This window comes from Myotis myotis, unplaced genomic scaffold, assembly GCF_014108235.1.
Source record: "Myotis myotis isolate mMyoMyo1 unplaced genomic scaffold, mMyoMyo1.p scaffold_m19_p_7, whole genome shotgun sequence".
NCBI classification, from domain to species: domain Eukaryota; kingdom Metazoa; phylum Chordata; class Mammalia; order Chiroptera; family Vespertilionidae; genus Myotis; species Myotis myotis.
Window position 1 is genome coordinate 78025845 of NW_023416379.1, and position 17483 is coordinate 78043327.

At 47.2% G+C, this 17483-nt stretch overlaps 1 protein-coding gene across 2 annotated transcripts in view; it reads left to right on the forward strand.

Annotated features, from left to right (window-relative positions):
• Nucleotides 1-17483, forward strand: part of TRAM2 (translocation associated membrane protein 2) — an 83346-nt gene that overhangs the window by 46799 nt on the left and 19064 nt on the right. For both annotated transcript variants that reach the window (XM_036317364.1, XM_036317365.1), the window contains exon 3: nt 17068-17177. In XM_036317364.1, the coding sequence (XP_036173257.1) occupies nt 17068-17177 (110 nt within the window). The remainder of the gene's footprint in view (nt 1-17067; nt 17178-17483) is intronic.

Sequence of the window (17483 nt, forward strand, 5' to 3'; positions counted from 1 at the left end):
AATATTTGTGTGCCTCCTGTGTACTGGGCCCTGGAGTAATGTATAAAACACATCTGCTCTCTGACACACGGAGCTTACCATTTGGTTAGGGAGGGATTGATAATAAACAAGCAAACAACAAATAATTATAGTTGCAATAAGGGTGGAGAAGGAAATACACAAGGTTACATGGTCAGGAAAAATAAAAGGGTGATGATGGAAGATGTTTCTGAGAAGTTGATGTCTGAGCTGCGTGTGTAGGAAGTTGTGCTGAGGGTATAGGGAGGCGGGTCTGTGTAGAAGAACGTACAGTCCAGGCTGAGGGCTCAGTATGTGCAGAGGCCTCAGGAGTGAAACAAATACCTTGGCGCACTTAGTAAATGAGGGCCGTGTGGCTGGAGCCGGCTGGGTTTGGCATTTTCTAGGGGTGGGGCTGCTGAATCCTCCTCCAGGCTACGAGGCCTGGGGAAAGGAAGATACATTAAAACTTACACTGAATTGAGGAGTTTTCAGTTACTGTAGAAAGGGAGGATGAAGTATTGTTAAATAGTCTATCTTTTGTTGAAATCTTGCCATTTGGGGCCATTTGAAATATGACGAGCAAATAATCAAGAGAGACAATGAAATCAGAACAGCCTGCTTCATTGTTTCTTGAGCTCTTTAGACACCAACCCAGTAATGTTTGGTTTGTATGTATGGGAGGAAGGCAGACTTGTGGGAAAAAACCTGTTCACAGTAACTGGTCTATTGAGGTTGCGAATTTTAAACCCCCCTGTATATCTCTAAGGCCGACGTACTTTGTGTAACAGGGTAGATTGTGATCCCTGATGTTTCTCCTGTATATAGCATGTAACTTGTTCAACTCGATGTTTGAAGCTTGAGTTTTAGCAGGGCGGTGAGTTTTCATACACCGTGGCTTTCCGCGCTCGGCTGAGGTTCTCACGCTCTATGGAGAACAGCCGGTGGTGGTGGTGTTGATGACCTCTCCTGCTTGTTTGGGTCTGTTCCTGCTCCTTCTCTCCCGTCTTCTTCCCAGCTCCCAGCATTTGTTTATAGGGTTGCTGTCACCAAAATACCACAAACCAAGTGTCTCAAACAGCAGAAATATATATTGTCTCACAGTTCTGGAGGCTGGAAATCCAAGATCAAAGTCAGCAGGGCCACGCGTGCTAGCAGGCTATTTAGGGAAGGGTCTGTCCAGGCCGCGGTCCTGGCTTCTGGTAGTTGCTTGGCTTGTGGCAGCACGAGGCCCACGAGGCCAATCTTCACGTGGCCTTCCCTCTGCCTGCACGTTGGCCTCTGTGTCCAAAGTTCCCCTATGCAAGGACATCAGTCACAGTGGATCCGGAGCCCATCCTGCTCCCCTGTGACCTCATCTCAACTGATGACATTAGCAACGACCCTGTTTCCATATTAGGTCACGTTCTGGGATGCTGGGGGGTAGGACTTCAACATATGAATCTTTTGGGGACACAATTCAACTCATAACAGCAGCTATACATGCAGAGACGCTCCATTCAGAGAGACGACTGAAGGAAGAGCTGGCACAGTCGTCGCAGTAATAAGCTGCGCATCCTGGTGGGGCGCCTGCCACGCCAGTATCCTCGCGGTTTTCTTTAAGGTCAACAGTGATGAAGCAGGAAATGTTCCCTGTTACCAAATTCCTACTCTCCTATTCCCACTTGCAGCCCTGTTAGGGTTGCCAGACTTAGGAAATAAAAATCCAAGATCACCAGTTAAATTTGAATTTCAGATAAACAAGAAATACTTTCTCTTATTGTAAGTATATCTCAAATTATGCATGGGACATAATTACACTAGAAAATGAATCTTTATGTGAAACTGAAGTTTCCCTGGCTGTCCTGTATTTTGTCTGCCTGCCATACACCCTGCTCAGCTCTGGCAGGGAATAAAATGCCAGGTTTCTGGTCTTGCCATTAGACATTGAGTCTTCTTTCTGATTAAAATATCACACAGCATCTGGTATTATGGCAAGCAACGTATAGCCTGTGAAAGGTCAGCAAAGACCAGAGGTTCCATTCTTCGTGCAGACAGACTCAAGGCCTGCCTGGCCTCCCTTCTGACATAGACCAGGTGACTTTAAGCAGGCTAAGTGTTTACAAGGTCGCTTGGCGTTGTGCCACTAATACGCAGATTGGTCTTGGGCAGACCACTTAACATCTGGGTCTCCATCTCTCATCTGCAAAATTAAAGGTGACAGTCCCTGCCTCAACCCGTGTTTCCTGAAGACAGAGCCCTAGGAGGCCTCCCAAACACTTGCCACTCACATTGTTCACAGGCCGCTCTACAGGCATCCCCTGGGCACTTGTTAGGAGCTCAGCCTCTCAGCTCCACCTCAGGCGTCTGTGTCAGAACTTTCCTTTAACGAGGCCTCCGCAATTCTGGATCAAGTCTGAGAGGCAGTGCTCTCAGCGTCCTGAGCAGAGAGCTCCAGTCGGCTTCCAAATGACCCCATCTTCTGACCCCGAAGGTATGACAGGGCAACCCACCAAATCCTGTGGCTCGTTTGCATCTCTCTGTTCTCTTTGAATCTTGGTGTTTCTGTGTTTGGTCGAGGGGTGAGGGACGGAGGGGAACCACTGGGTGGATGTGGTTTCAGGCTGGGGCTGCCCCTCATCAGAAGTCACAGACGCCTGCAAGGCAGTGTGGGTAGGAGTCGTGGTGGCTGGCATTCCTGACCTGCCTGCGCTGCACACCTAGAACAGAAGGATGAGGCGGGGACCTCTTCCAGGGGAGGGTTTATTTTGCAGGAATGAAAGGTAACAAGGACCCATCCCTGGCTCTGTTGGTCCCAGTGGGCTTTATGGCCACCAGCTGCTGTGTGGCATTGTGTGGCTAGAGATGAAAGCCCGGGAACCCCCCGCACCTAGCTTGGCCATTGTTCTCACAGCTCCTTCTAGGGTGAGACACCCTGCCCCATAAAACAACCTCAGACAGATGGTTTCAAAGCCTCATTCAGCCGAAGGCCTTTGTCCAAGGCCCAGAGTGTGGCTTTGTTCGCTGTGCTGGCTGGCAGGAATTAGTCTTGTCTTGTGCTTGTATCATGTACTTGAAAGATTGACATCACATATCCAACTGAGCCCCTCTTTGTAAGATGAGCTTGTGAGAGACAAAAAAAGGAACAGACAGGTGGGCAACAGTGGCCCCGGGGGTGGAAGCCTTACTTGATGACAGACGACACTACCCAACCCTCTCCAGCTGGAGGAGACTCGAGACTCACGTAGGCTGGCCTGATCCTTTTACAGCAAAGGGAACGGAGGTGCGGAGAGTTGATTGACAGTCCCAAGGATGCACCAGTGAGGCAGGGCAAAGACTGGGCTGCTCACACCTCCTGCAGCACCAGTCCCCAGGGAAGCTGTGGGAAGGTTGGGTTTGCCAGATAGGCTGATGGGCAGAGGGGAAACCCAATCAGGGAGGCAGAGATCTGGCTCTGCCCTGGTCTCTCAGGCCAAACAGCCACCAAGATGCCCTTTGGCCCCAAGTCCTGTCTGTACAAATAGGAGAAAGCACAGACCTGCATATTGGAGGCCCTCTGAGAAAGAGTGGGAGCTCTGACCCAGGACTCACAGCAGCTCTGGACTTGATGCTTTGTGTTCAGTAAACTTATTGTCTTAGTGCATTCAGCCTGCTATGATGCAAAGCCACAGACTGGATGGCTGATGAACAATGAAATTATTTCTTTCAGTTCTGGGGGCTGGAAGTCTGAGAGGGTGCCAGCGTGGTTAGGTGGGGCTCTCTTTCAGATCACAGGCTTCTTGTTCTATCCTCACATGGTGGAAGGGGCCAGGAGCTCCATGGGGCCTCTTATAAGGCCACTAATCCCATTCACTAGGGCTCCACCCCATGGCCTAAGCGCCTTCCGAAGGACCTACCACTAACACCATTACATTGGGCGCTAGGATTCCAACGTGTGAATTTGGTGGGTGGAGTACAACCATTTAGGACACAGCACTTACTGCTTAAGTCTAGCAGTTGTGCAGAAAAGGAGACAAGCCGTGAGAGGTCACTCCATGAATTTTCACAAAGTGAACACATCTCTGTTCGTGTAACCAGCACCTCAGGAGTCACGCCTTGCAGCCTAGACTTGATTCTGTCCAACTCCCTGTTACAGCCCAGAGAGTTTATCCCGTTCAGCGTGGAACTTCCAGAGGTTTGAGGAGGGAGAACCACTGAGTTACTGTGGCTCATTGTTAACCAGACCCAAGTGCAGGGACAGGACCAGAAGCCCGGTGGTGACATCTTTGACCTGCGGCCTCGGTTGCCTCTGCTCCTTCCCTTCCCTCACACAGCCTCTGACCTGGACCCCACCCACATTCTTACTTCTTCCCATTCCCATCGCCCCTGGTCATCCCTTTTATTCTATCTATTGGGTAGGACAATTTTTCTTATTCAGTTGTTCTTTCTGAAATAATTTTTGTCCTTAATTTAGCCATGGGCTGTTTATATTACTTTTATCCAAGTTTAAAAAAACATACATAATTTTAGACTTGTTTGGTATGTGATCTTCAGGAATTATTTTTTCTTTATGACTTTCTTTATTTTTTTGCATTTTTGCTATAGCAACTTTTATTGTATTAGAATCGGATATATATTTATTTTTCTTTTTTTAATTAAATCTTTATTGTTCAGATTATTACATTTGTTCCTCTTTTTCCCCCGCCATAACTCCCCTCCTTCCAGTTCCCACCCCACCCTCCGCCCTCACTCCCCACCCACTGTCCTCATCCATAGGTGCACGATTTTTGTCCAGTCTCTTCCTGCATCTCCCACACCCCTTTCCCCCCCAAGAATAGTCAGTCCATTCCCTTTCTATGTCCCTGATTCTATTAGAATCAACAGTTCATTCTGTTCATCAGATTATTTATTCACTTGACTCTTAGATTCACTTGTTGATAGATGCATATTTGTTGTTCATAATTTGTATCTTTACCTTTTTCTTCTTCTTCCTCTTCTTAAAGGATACCTTTCAGCATTTCATATAATCCTGGTTTGGTGGTGATGAACTCCTTTAGCTTTTCCTTATCTGTGAAGCTCTTTATCTGACCTTCAATTCTGAATGATAGCTTTGCTGGATAAAGTAATCTTGGTTGTAGGTTCTTGGCATTCATCACTTTGAATATTTCTTGCCACTCTCTTCTGGCCTGCAAAGTTTCTGTTGAGAAATCAGCTGACAGTCGTATGGGTACTCCCTTGTAGGTAACTGAGTTTCTTTCTCTTGCTGCTCTTAAGAGTCTCTCTTTGTCTTTTGCTCTTGGCATTTTAATTATGATGTGTCTTGGTGTGGTCCTCTTTGGATTCCTTTTGTTTGGGGTTCTCTGCGCTTCCTGGACTTGTAAGTCTATTTCTCTCACCAGGTAGGGGAAGTTTTCTGTCATTATTTCTTCAAATAGCTTTTCAATATCTTGCTCTCTCTTCATCTTCTGGCACCCCTATAATTCTGATGTTGGTACGCTTGAAGCTGTCCCAGAGGCTCCTTACACTATCTTCGTATTTTCGGATTCTTTTTTCATTTTGCTTTTCCGGTTGGGTGTTTTTTGCTTCTTCGCATTTCAAATCTTTGACTTGATTCTTGCGCTCCTCTGGTCTGCTGTTGGGAGTCTGTATAATATTCTCTATTTCAGTCCGTGTATGCTTAATTTCTAGTTGGTTCTTTATCACAACATCGAGGGTCTCATTAGATTTCTTGTAGATCTCAATAAGTTTATCGGCTGCTTCTAGACAGTTCTTGAGAGACCTTAAAAGTGTGGTTCTGAACTCAATATCCTCCATTGACAATTTTGCCCTGTTTCTTTGTCTCCGCATTTTTTATGCTTTCTTGGTGCACCCCCTAGTGGTCTTTGTGCGCAGTCTTGTTGTAGTTAAGCCTTGATTGTTGTAGTTAATACTAGGGGGATTTGACCTCCGGGCCAACTGGCTGTGAGAATCAGCTGTGTCTGCAGTGGGAGAACTTCTGTCCTCTAGGGAGGTGCTAATCTAGCCTTTGCCTGAGGCTATCCCGCAAATGGCTCTGCGTAGGGCTTGGGCGGGGCGGGTCGCACGGGATCAACAGGGTGGGCGGAGGGAGCAGTTATGGCTGCTCTCAGTCCCGTCCCCAGAGGCTCTGCCTCTCAGAGTCCCAGCAACCGCTGCAAACCTTGGAGAGAAAACTGCCCTCTCGCTCCGATCGATGCCAGACAGTCCCGCTTCTCCCATTTGAGTCTGGGTCCCCAGAGACTCGCCTGGAACTGGAGCTCAGAGCCTGAGCCTCCCTCCCGATTGAAAACGACAACCGCGCCCTCAGCCACCAGACCGCTCCGCGTGCACCTCCGCACCTTTGTATTTTCCGCACTGAGCCTCCTCTGAGTCTCAGTATGCTCTTCTCTTTCCTTCTAGTTGAAGAATTTCCCCTCAGCCAGCCTTCCTGTGGTTCTGGGTGATGTCTGTTCCGTCTTTTAGTTGTATTTTTGAAGTGGTTGTTCGAGGCAGCAAACTCCGGTGTTTACCTATGCCGCCATCTTGGTTTCTCCCCATGGCTTTCTTGAATTAAAAAACAAAGCTCACACCTTCCCCAGCTGTAGGCATGGTCTGCCCAGGCCGACTGTGTGTAGAAGCCTCAGGTGTATAAACTGCAGTGGAGGCTGAGTGTGTGCCTGGCTCCTAGGAGTTGTAATACTTTTTTTTTTTCCTGAATGCCAAAAGGAGGTTTAAAACATTTTACAAAGGAATGCTACTTCAAGAAAACAATTCAGAAGCCAGGCACTTTTATTTCTAAATTCTTTTTAATGCTTCTCTTACTTTTGCTATCTTTTTGCATCATAAAAATATACTTGTCTTCCTGTAAAACTGGAGGAAATACATTTTGTTCATGCAATATGGGGTTAAAATGGTAACTTTGAAGATTCCTCGGCTCTATATCTTTAATTCTCTGAACAGCCTGAAGGGGGCGGAACAGGGGATTGTTATGTGTGTATGAGTTTGCTGGGGCTGCCACGACAGACTGAGGGGCTTCAGCTACAGAAATCTGTCCCATGTTTATGGAGGCTGGAAGTCCAAAATCAAGGTGTCAGCAGGGTTGGTTCCTTTGAGAGCTGTGAGGGAAGGAGTTGTTCCAGGCCTTTCTCCTTGGCTTGGGAATGGCCATCCTCCCTCTAAGTGTGTCTGTCTCTGTGTCCAAATTTCCCCCTTTTATGAAGACACCAGTTGTGTTGGGTTAGGGCCCCCTCTAAAGACCTTATTTTAACTTGGTGACCTATCTCCAAGTAAGGCCATATCTGAGGTACCGGACTTCCTTTTGTCTTTCTTTGTCGGGCGGAGGGAACCACAGTTCAGCCCCTAACAGTGTGTGTGTGAGAACCACAGTGGTGCTTGTCATTCAGAGGCCACTGGCCACGTCGTCCAGGTTGGGAGGTCAGAGCGGATGTGGCCTGGCAGCCCGGGGAGACGGGGCCACGGGGGAGGGCAGAATGCTACTGTGTGCCCAGTGCCCGTCCTCGGTCCCTCTTTTTTCCCTGACACCCCTGGGAGCGGGCAGGCCGGTGGGGTGGGTTTGATGAATGCACTCTGTGTGGTTTGGAGGGGAGTCAGGAAGCAGAGAGGCCTGGCTGGGAGACGGAGGGCCTTGGTCCCTGCCATCAGTGGCGAGGTTAGATTCCCGGGCACAGTTACTGCTGCCATTGTCTGTGAACGGGGCTAACTCGGGATCACTGTGAGAAGTAAATGATGTCACTTACAGGACGTGGCCACTGCAGTGCCTGGCACAGGGCAGGTGCTCAATAAATGGCTTCTAGTTGTCTGTATTGTCCTACACGAGCCCTGATGGGAGTGTTTTTGTGTGTGCTGGATAGTGCCTGTTCTATTCCTTTAGCTTCTGATTCTCTCTGTTGATCCCATCTATTTATGCAGCACTTACTTTACAGTTCCTAAGTCTGCTGTGTTAGCCTTAGAGCTTTGTGAGAAAGGTAGACAGTATTATCCCCACTGTTCAGAAAGGGTCACTGAGGCAGAGCGACCCTGAATCACATGATGGGCAACTGGCGGCTCCAGGCATGAGCTTCAGGTCTCCTCATGTCAGGCCTGGGCCACTATGGAAAAACCAAACCTAACAAAAAAACAGCAACGAAGTAGGGAAAACACAACTTTTAAATTTCTATTTGTACAAAGCAGGAACGATTTGAAGATTTTTTTTTTTTTTTTTTAGATTTTTGACTAGAAAATACACTCACGTTTCAAATAAAATCTGTACAAGAAGTTAGCGTGTTTTCCCTTTGACACCCCATCCTGTGGGCAGTTGCATCATTCCCTGTGTGTCCTTCAGAATTTCCATTGCACCTTCCAGTGTTTCTTTATGCAAAAACAAGTCCATCGTTTTCTTTTCTCCCCTTTTTTCACATAACAAGTAGAAGATCATATGTTCTGTACCTTGCTTTTTTCTTCCACTAAATAATGTATTCTGGGTATCATTTCATATCACTGTCCAGGGAGCATCATCATTTTCTCCCAAAGTTTTACTGAAGTGCATATAACATGTGCAGTAAAGCACACATATTTCTTAAGAGTACATACAGCATGATGAATTTTTACGTATGTGCGCGCCCATGTAACTAACCATCATCTAGATCAGTGGTTCTCAACCTTGGCTGCACATTAGAATCACCTGGGAATCTTTTTAAAATCCTGATTTCTGGGCCTCATCCTCTGGAAATTCTGTTTCTTTGTTATGGCGTGGGGCCACAACATTAGTAACAAAGAAACAATTTCCAGAGGATGAGGCCAAGAAATCAGGATTTTAAAAAGATTCTCAGGTGATTCAAATGTGCAGCCAAGGTTGAGAAGCACTGATCTAGATAGAGGTACAGCCTCCCAGTTTCCTCATGTTCCTTCTAGCTCAGTGATGGCGAACCTTTTGAGCTCGGCGTGTCAGCATTTTGAAAAACCCTAACTTAACTCTGGTGCCGTGTCACATATAGAAATTTTTTGGTATTTGCAACCATAGTAAAACAAAGACATATTTTTGATATTTATTTTATATATTTAAATGCCATTTAACAAAGAAAAATCAACCAAAAAAATGAATTCGCGTGTCACCTCTGACACGCGGTGTCATAGGTTCGCCATCACTGTAATCTAGTCAGTAACCCCCTCAAAGCAACTACCATTTTGCTTCTGGCTCCTAATTCATTTCACCTGATCTTGATCTTCATTTCTCTCTGATTTTTAAAGCAGCTTGCTTCATTGCTTAAATTTTAGTGTGCCTGAGAAGCACCTGGAGGTGTTGTTAAAACACAGATTCCTGGGCTCTCCTTTGAGTTTCTGGTTTAGTAGGCCTGGGTAGGTATGTAGGAATGTAGGTCTCTACGTTCACAGGTGATGCTGACGCTGTTGGTCCACAGCCGCACTTTGCGATGTATGATGACTGTGGCTCATTTAACCATTCCCCTACAGATGAAAACAGTTTGGGTTGTTTCCATTCGTTTATTGGTTAACACAGTGCTGCCGTGCATAACTTTGTACACATGTTATTTGAACATAGCAGGTACTGACAATAAGATCAATTCCCAGGAGTGGAATATCTACATAAAAGGACCCATGCATTTGTAATCTCGATGGAAACTGCCACGTTGCCCATCCTACGAGGTGGTGCATTTTGCATTCCCGCTAGCAGAAAGCCTGTTTCTCTACAGCCTCAGCAAGAGTGCATTGTCAAGCTCCAGATTTTTGCCAATCTGATAGGTATAAAATGGTATCTCCTTGTAGTCTTCATTTGCATTTCTCTCTTCTGTATAAGGCTGTGCATCTTTTTAAATGTATAAGGGCCATCTGTGCTTTTTTTCTGTTGTGAATTATCGGTTTATATCCTTTGCCCATTCTCTGTCTTTTTATCCTCAAGTCCTAGGAGCTGTGTACATATTAGCAAGATTAGCCTTTTGTGTATGATCTGAATTGTAAATATTTTCCCCTAGGTCAGTGGTCGGCAAACTGCGGCTCGTGAGTCACAGGCGGCTCTTTGGCCCCTTGAGTGTGGCCACGAAGTTTCAATCGCGCTGTACGTGTTCACCCACACGTGGTATTTTGTGGAAGAGCCACACTCAAGGGGCCGCAGTTTGCCGACCACTGCCCTAAGTGATCATTTGCCCCTTGATTTTGCTTAAGGTGGCTTTTTTCCTACTTAAATTTGGAATGTGTGTGTGTGTATATATATATATATATATATATAGTAAAAGATTCTAAATAATGTGAAAACAGGAGTTGGCTGTAGCACAGAAACCACTCAAAAATAAATTTTACAATCGCAGGTTTGCAGTGGTGAGAGGGGACACTGGGCAGGAAAGAAGCCTCTAATTTGTGCATTGATGCTGTTTAAACAGCCAGTTTTTCAGACAAAGGCAGAGCCAGCCTCATGGGCTTGGACTCTAAGGGATATGAAAAACACAACAAGTGGCCGCCAACCAGTTCAGTCAGAACGTGCACAGTGGTATCGAGATAAGATCAGAACCTGTTGCCGAAACCGGTTTGGCTCAGTAGATAGAGCGTCGGCCTGTGGACTGAAAGGTCCCAGGTTCGATTCCGGTCAAGGGCATGTGCCTTGGTTGTGGGCACATCCCCAGTGGGAGATGTGCAGGAGGCAACTGATCGATGTTTCTAATTCTCTATCTCTCTCCCTTTCTCTCTGTAAAAAATCAATAAAATATATATATATATATATATATATATATATATATATATATATATTAAAAAAAAAAGATCAGAACCTGTCAAGGCAGGCAGGAGAAGCGCTTACAGGTGACACCAAAGGGAACAGAAAAACATCTCATAGCCATAGGAAGCATAGGAGGTCAATAAGAATGTCAGTCCCACCCCGCCAGCGTAGGTCAGTGGTTTGATTCCCGTTCAGGGCACATGCCCTGGTTGTGGGCTCAATCCCCAGTGTGGGGCGTGCAGGAGGCAGTCGATCAATGGTTCTCTTTCATTGATGTTTCTGTCTTTCTCTCCCTCTGTCTTCATCTCTGAAATCAATAAAAAAATAAAAAAGAATGTTACTCTGGAAAAGGGACAGCTGGTAACAGAGGTTGTCAAAAGGACCAAGGCTCTCATTGATTTTTTTTAGTTGTCTTTTAAAATTATGATCAGAGATAAGCAAAGTAAGCAGTGTCACTTTTGATGGCAAATGGGATAACTCCTCTATAGTGGGAAGATCATTATTGAAATTGAAGGTGATCTCTTTCAAACCTAGATTAATTTCCACAGCAGGGCATATTGGTATACTCTAGGGGGGGGCGTGTAGGAAGAAGACTCATAGGATATTGGTGTTGGAAAGCTGCCAGCGGTCATCTAGGCTGGAGAGTGCAAATTGGTGGCCTGTGGTCAGAATTGGCTTCAGATGTGTTTTCTTTGGCCAGTTTGGTGTTGGTCCATAATGTGTTTTTAAAATTTTTGGATTAGTCACCAATATCACCCTCTTTGCTTTTGAAATATCGGGAATCTGGCCACACTGGGCTGGTACCCCTCCCATGGCCACAGTGGCCGAAGCACCTTCCCAGCCCCTTGGGACACATGCTCTGCAGTTTCCAGTCACCACAGTCAAACCAATGTATCCTCTCTAGTGCACCCCTAACATTGAGACTGTCACCATCTATCCCCGATTTAACTGTGGTTTTTGTTTTAGTAGGATTAAAGGAGAGTGGATATTCCATTTTTTGTTTGTTTGTTAATCCTCACCCAAGGATTTTGTTTTCTACTGATTTTTAGAGAAAAGGGAGGGGGAGAGACAGAAAGAGAGAGAAATATCAATGCGAGAGAGACAAACTGATTGGTTGCCTCCTGCATGCGCCCAAACCAGGGCCAGGGACGAGCCTGCCAGCGAGGTATGTGCCCTTGACTGGAATCGAACCTGGGACCCTTCAGTTCGAGGGCTGACGCTCTGTCCACTGAGACAAACCAGCTAGAGCGAAAGTGGGTATTTCCTAAACTTGTTCCTCTGTCCTGATGGAAATGTGAAAGATAGGCCAAGAGGGCGGTACGTTGAAGGAAAAGCAGTGGAAAGTGTCCTGTAGAAGGTACCTCTGTGTACCTCTGCATGGAAAGGATTTATCTTCAGACACCTGGACCACTTTGCCCACCTGGTCCCTGGAGGCCTTTTGCTGTGACTTGTGATCAGAATCACCTCTCTGGTCTGAGAGCTCAGAGACATGCCAACACTTGCTCTTCTAAGGAATTATTCGGGTTCCTGCCAAACCACTGCCATTCTTTTCGAGAGCTCATGGGACGGGGGAGTGGGAGCTCGAACTGGGGTAGGGAGGGGATTTTTATAAGAATTCGTGAGCAACCAAAAATGGAAAAAGAAAAGAATCAAAGCCATCAGTTTGTGTGTAGCCTCCAAGAAGAACACAGAGTTCCAGCCTCCATAGCTCTGTGGAAAAAAAGCAGACGGGGTCAAACCAATTTACTTTCCTGCTCCGATCAGAAGGAAGACCACACATAAGGGGAAGCAGAGAGAGAACGCGTATGAATCAGAGCACAGCGTTGGGGTGTTTGCATGGGATGCTGCTTGTTAGGATTGTAGGAGACAGAGATCAAAGGGGCGGCTTCTTACCAGTAAGTATTCGGGAACTGGGGAGGGCATGAGAGGGTCGGGTTGACCCCAAGATGGCTTTTGGACAGTGGGAGACCTGAGAAATGGCCCATGTCCCTTAACTCTCTGGATCCTGTTTCTTCATTCACTTTCCTTGCTTATCTTATGAGATGGTTCTGAGGATCAAGCAAGACAGCACACGTTGAAGAATTGTGAAAGCACAGAGGGCTCCGGGGTACAGATGAAATGGCAGAAGGTGCTTTGGGATCCTTCTCCACAGCCAGTCCATCAGCTGCTGCTTTTGATTCCATCACCCACATCTCTCTGAACTTGTCTCTCTCCACCGCTCTGCCGCCTTCCTAGTGCAGGCCCCCACCGCCACCCTGGCCCAGGGTCCCTGCAGGCGCCTTCTAACCTCTCTCCCTGCCTCTCTAACCCATTCAGCAAGAGAGGGATCATTACAAACATGTGTGTAACTAATATCCGCCAGTAGCTTTCCACGTAGGGGGGCCCTTGGTCCCAGGGCCTGAACCTTTGCAGCCTGCCCCACCCCTGCTCTCTAGCTTCACCTCATTCCTCAGCCCACCCACCCTCCCAAGCTCTCCCCCCTGTACTCCTCGGCTCCCTGTCCCCTTCACTCTCTGTGAGTTTTCTGCTCCTTGTTATTTCCCCCTCAGCCTTCACTCTGTGTCAAAGCATTTATCACACCAGGCAGTTGGTGTCTGTTTTAAATTGTGGTGAATATATAATAAAAGGCTAATATGCAAATTGTCCCCTCGACTGGGAGTTCCACCAGGGGGCAGGGCCGGCCAACTACCTGCGACCCCTCCCCCCAGCCGGCCCAGCTCGATCAGCCCCGATAGGAGCAGGCTGGCTGGACCCCACCCGTGCACAAATTCGTGCACTGGGCCTCTAGTATAATATAAAATTTACAGTCCTTGCCATTTCTAAGTGTCCATTTCAGTAGTGTTAAGTACATTCATATTGTCAGGCAAAGAATCTTGCAGTACTGAAACTTTGTACCCATTAAACAGCAATTCTCCATTCCCCTTTTCCTATCCCCTAGCAACCATCATTCTACTTTCTTTTCTTCTTTTTTTTTTTTAACTTAATCCTCCCCTGAGGATATTTTCCCATTGATTTTTAGAGAGAGTGGAAGGGAGCAGGAGAGACAGAAAGAGAGAGAAACATTCATGTGAGAGAGACCTATCAATTGGCTGCCTCCCACACACACTCCAACCAGGGCCGGGATTAAGCCTGCAACTCATGTACATGCCTTTGACCGGAATTGAACCTGGGACCTTTCAGTCTGTGGGCTGACACGCTATCCACTGAGCCAAACCAGCTAGGGCCATTCTACTGAGCCAAACCGGCTAGGGCCATTCTACTTTCTGTGTCTATGAATTTGACTACATTAGGAACTTGATATGATGGAATCATACAGTATTTATCTCTTCATGACTGGCGTATTTAGCATAGTGTCCATTAGCTTCATCTATGTTGTAGTATGTGACAGGATTTCCTTTGTTTTTAAGGCTGAATCATATTCTGTTGTAAGTATATACCACATTTTGTTTCTCCATTCATCTGTTGATAGACACTTGGTTGTTCACCCTTGGCTGTTGAATAATGCTGTTATGAACATGGGTGTGCAAATGTCTCTTCAGGACCCTGATCCCAGTTCTTTTGAGAATATATCCAGAAGTGGAATTGCTGTATCATGTGATTGTTCTGTTTTTAATTTTGAGGAACCACCATACTGTTTTCCACAGTGACTGTACCATTTTGTATTCCCACAAACAATGCACAAAGATTCTAATTTATACACATCCTCGCCAGCACTTGTTATTTTCTGTTTGTTTTTACCCCCACCCCAACCCCTGCATTATGGCCATTCTAATGCGTGTGAGGGTGTCTCACTGTCATTTCAGTTTGCATTTTCCTAATGATAGTGATGTTGAGTGCCTTTTCATGTATCCGTTGCCCATTGGTATGTCTTATTTAGAGAAATACCTATTAAAGCCCACTTAATAGATATTTTTAAAGTAACTGCTTGTTTTTGTTGCTGTAGAACTCTTTGGCCTCTGGTTTTTCAGTCTAGGAGAGTTGGATGCGACCTGCTAAGCTCCAGAAGGGCAGGGTGCCCGCCTTGCTCATTGCCATCTCCTCAGTGCCCAGCACAGAGCCTTGGACATGGTTGATTGGTTGATGAGCAAGCATGCATGTAGCTCTCGACAGCGAAGGAACAAAGTAATGTATCAATCATACATTCATTCTTGTTTCAAGAAGAATTTAGGGCTATATTCACATCTCTTTGGGCACTTGGGGTGGAAAATGGCAGGACCCCGAATAGACTTTGAAATGGATAATCCAAAGTCTTGACATGTGTGATTTCACTGCTTTTGGGCCGTGCTGTTTTTGGTGTTATGTATGACTCCCATTTTGCCTAATTTGCTGGTCTTGATGATGAAACTTTGCATGTGGCTAGTGCTTTTACAGTTTCAAAATATGCTGCCATCTAATTAGTCTCCTTTGATCCTTCCTTCTGAAGAAGGTAGGGAAAATGTCATCGAGCTTTACAGACGGATGACAGGAAGGAGGCTAGCTCCACACCCATCTCTCCTCCCTCTGCTGGTCTTTTCCTCCGTCCTCAGTGCTCAGTGCCTGACCCACCACCCCGTCCCCCAGATCTGAGCCTCTTTTGGAGGGTCACCACCCTGTCCCTGGCACCCCCCCCCCCCCACCCTCTCTCTCCTGCTCTCGGAGCTACTCACTTGGACCACTCCCCACCTGGACCACTCCTGTGACAGCTCCCTGTGGTGTCTTTACCTCCCGGCTCCATGCTGTTCACTGCTGCCAGAGTAACTTTCCAAAACCCACATGTTATCATTTTCCTGTTGAATTTGAATTCTTCAATGTCTCCATGTAGCCTTCAGGATAAAGCCCACACCCTTTCACGTGGCACCCAGGGCATTCACAGCGGCCCCATCACCTGCCATGACCGCCTCCCCATTCCTTCACATTCCAGCCTCATTCCATGCATCTTTTGCTGATGCTACCTCCTCTGCCTGGGGTGACCCCTGCTTATTCCTGGGATCTGTTCTCCCTGACCTGCTACCTCACTGCTTCAGCACAGCCGGAGTCAGGCCTTGCCTGCCTTGGCTCCCTGTGTTTCTGTGTTTACCTCTTGGTACCGCGTGCCCGTCTGTAAGGAGCGGGACATTTATTTCAGTCTCCTTGCAGGTCTGTACACCTCACGGTCCAGACAGAGTCTTCTATCCCTATTTTAACAGCTAGCCCAGTGCCTCTCACAGAGTAGGTCTCTGTGGAAAGGAGCAGGGAGAGGAAAAAGAAAAGTGTGTCTGGTTTCAGAGTTCATGTGCTCCCTGTCTTTGCCATCCCCCACCCCTGCCCGCTGTCACAGTCCCCCAGCCCAGGGTGTCGGAGGCTGGGTCGACTCTCCGTGACCTAACGGGCTCCGCTTTGTCTGAGACTACCCCGAAACTCACCTTCCTGCTGGTGACTGCATCCCAGCAGAGCGATGACTCATGCGTGTGACTCAGCGAGAATGCAGCACAGCTGGAAGGGCGGCCAGTGTGTCTGCTGGTGGGAGGGCAGTTACCGAGCAGCAGCCATCCAGGCCCAAGTTCACAAACTCTGGCAGCCCTGCGCCCGCTCCTCAGACGTGGGTGTAAGTCCCCTGTCCACGGAGAAAGAGACTGTACTAGCTGAGCTTCAGAAGACTTAATATATTTGGGATTCCAATTGATTACTATTAAATAATATTTTCGTAAACCATTTATTGCATGCTCACATGGTCATAGGCATTGTAATAACCATCTTGCCTACAAATCATCTCATTTTATTCTCATAATAGTGTGCTTCTCCCAACATCGACAACACAAATAGTAGCAAATACATATGTAGCAGATACTATTCTAAGCATTTTGCATTGACTATGTCATCTAATTCTCACAATAACCTTATGATACAGAAACTGCTGTTACCTTCATTTCACAGATGAGGAAACTGAGGCACAGAAAGGCCACACGTTAGAGGTGTCCCAGAGTCACGTAGGAAGTAAATGGCAGCTGTGATACCAACTCGGGCTTCTGAGTCCACACTCTGAACCCCTGTGCTGTGCCTCCTTGATGAAGTATAACTACAGTCCTGTTCACAGGGGAAGACACTGCAGCTCAGAGAGGGTGGCCACTTCCCCACAGACACACAGCCAGGGAGTGATCGAGACAGGCTGTCTCCGACCCCTGGCTTGTGAGCACTGTGCTCTCCTGCCCAGGCTCAGGAGGTGGAGCCATCACACGTTGACGTGTGTTTGTTCCCCTGAGCCCTCCCCTTGGGCACTTTCCAGGGGTCAAGTCCAGAGGCAGGATTCTGGGGAAGAAGCTCTTTCTTCAGAAGGAAAGCACTGATGGCACATCCAGATCTCCTTCCAGTTTTGGGTCCCAGAGCGCTTGCTTCCTCACCCAGGGATGCTGACGGGGCTCTTCTTACCTCCGCAGACAGCGAGACCGTGCACTACCACTACGGGCCCAAGGACCTGGTCACCATCTTGTTCTACATCTTCATCACCATCATCTTGCACGCTGTGGTTCAGGAGTACATCTTAGACGTAAGTGATGCGTCTAGATTCCGAAACCAGAAACTGGGGAGATGCGTGGGTCGCAGGAGTCACCCGGGAGGAGCTCTGAACCTCTTCACCCCCAATTTCATGCCCCGGTTGGTCCTGTGGACTGGCCGTCTCTCACACACTCAGTCCCTCTCACAGGCTTCTTTAGCCAGCACACGAAACAGCAATGTTTACTGTCACGAGCGGAGAGACTGCCTGAGATAAGACAGGACAGCGTCCTGTGGCCCGTCCTACACAGTCTGGTTGGGTTGTTTTCTTTACATCTGGGCTGCGGACACTAATCTCGCT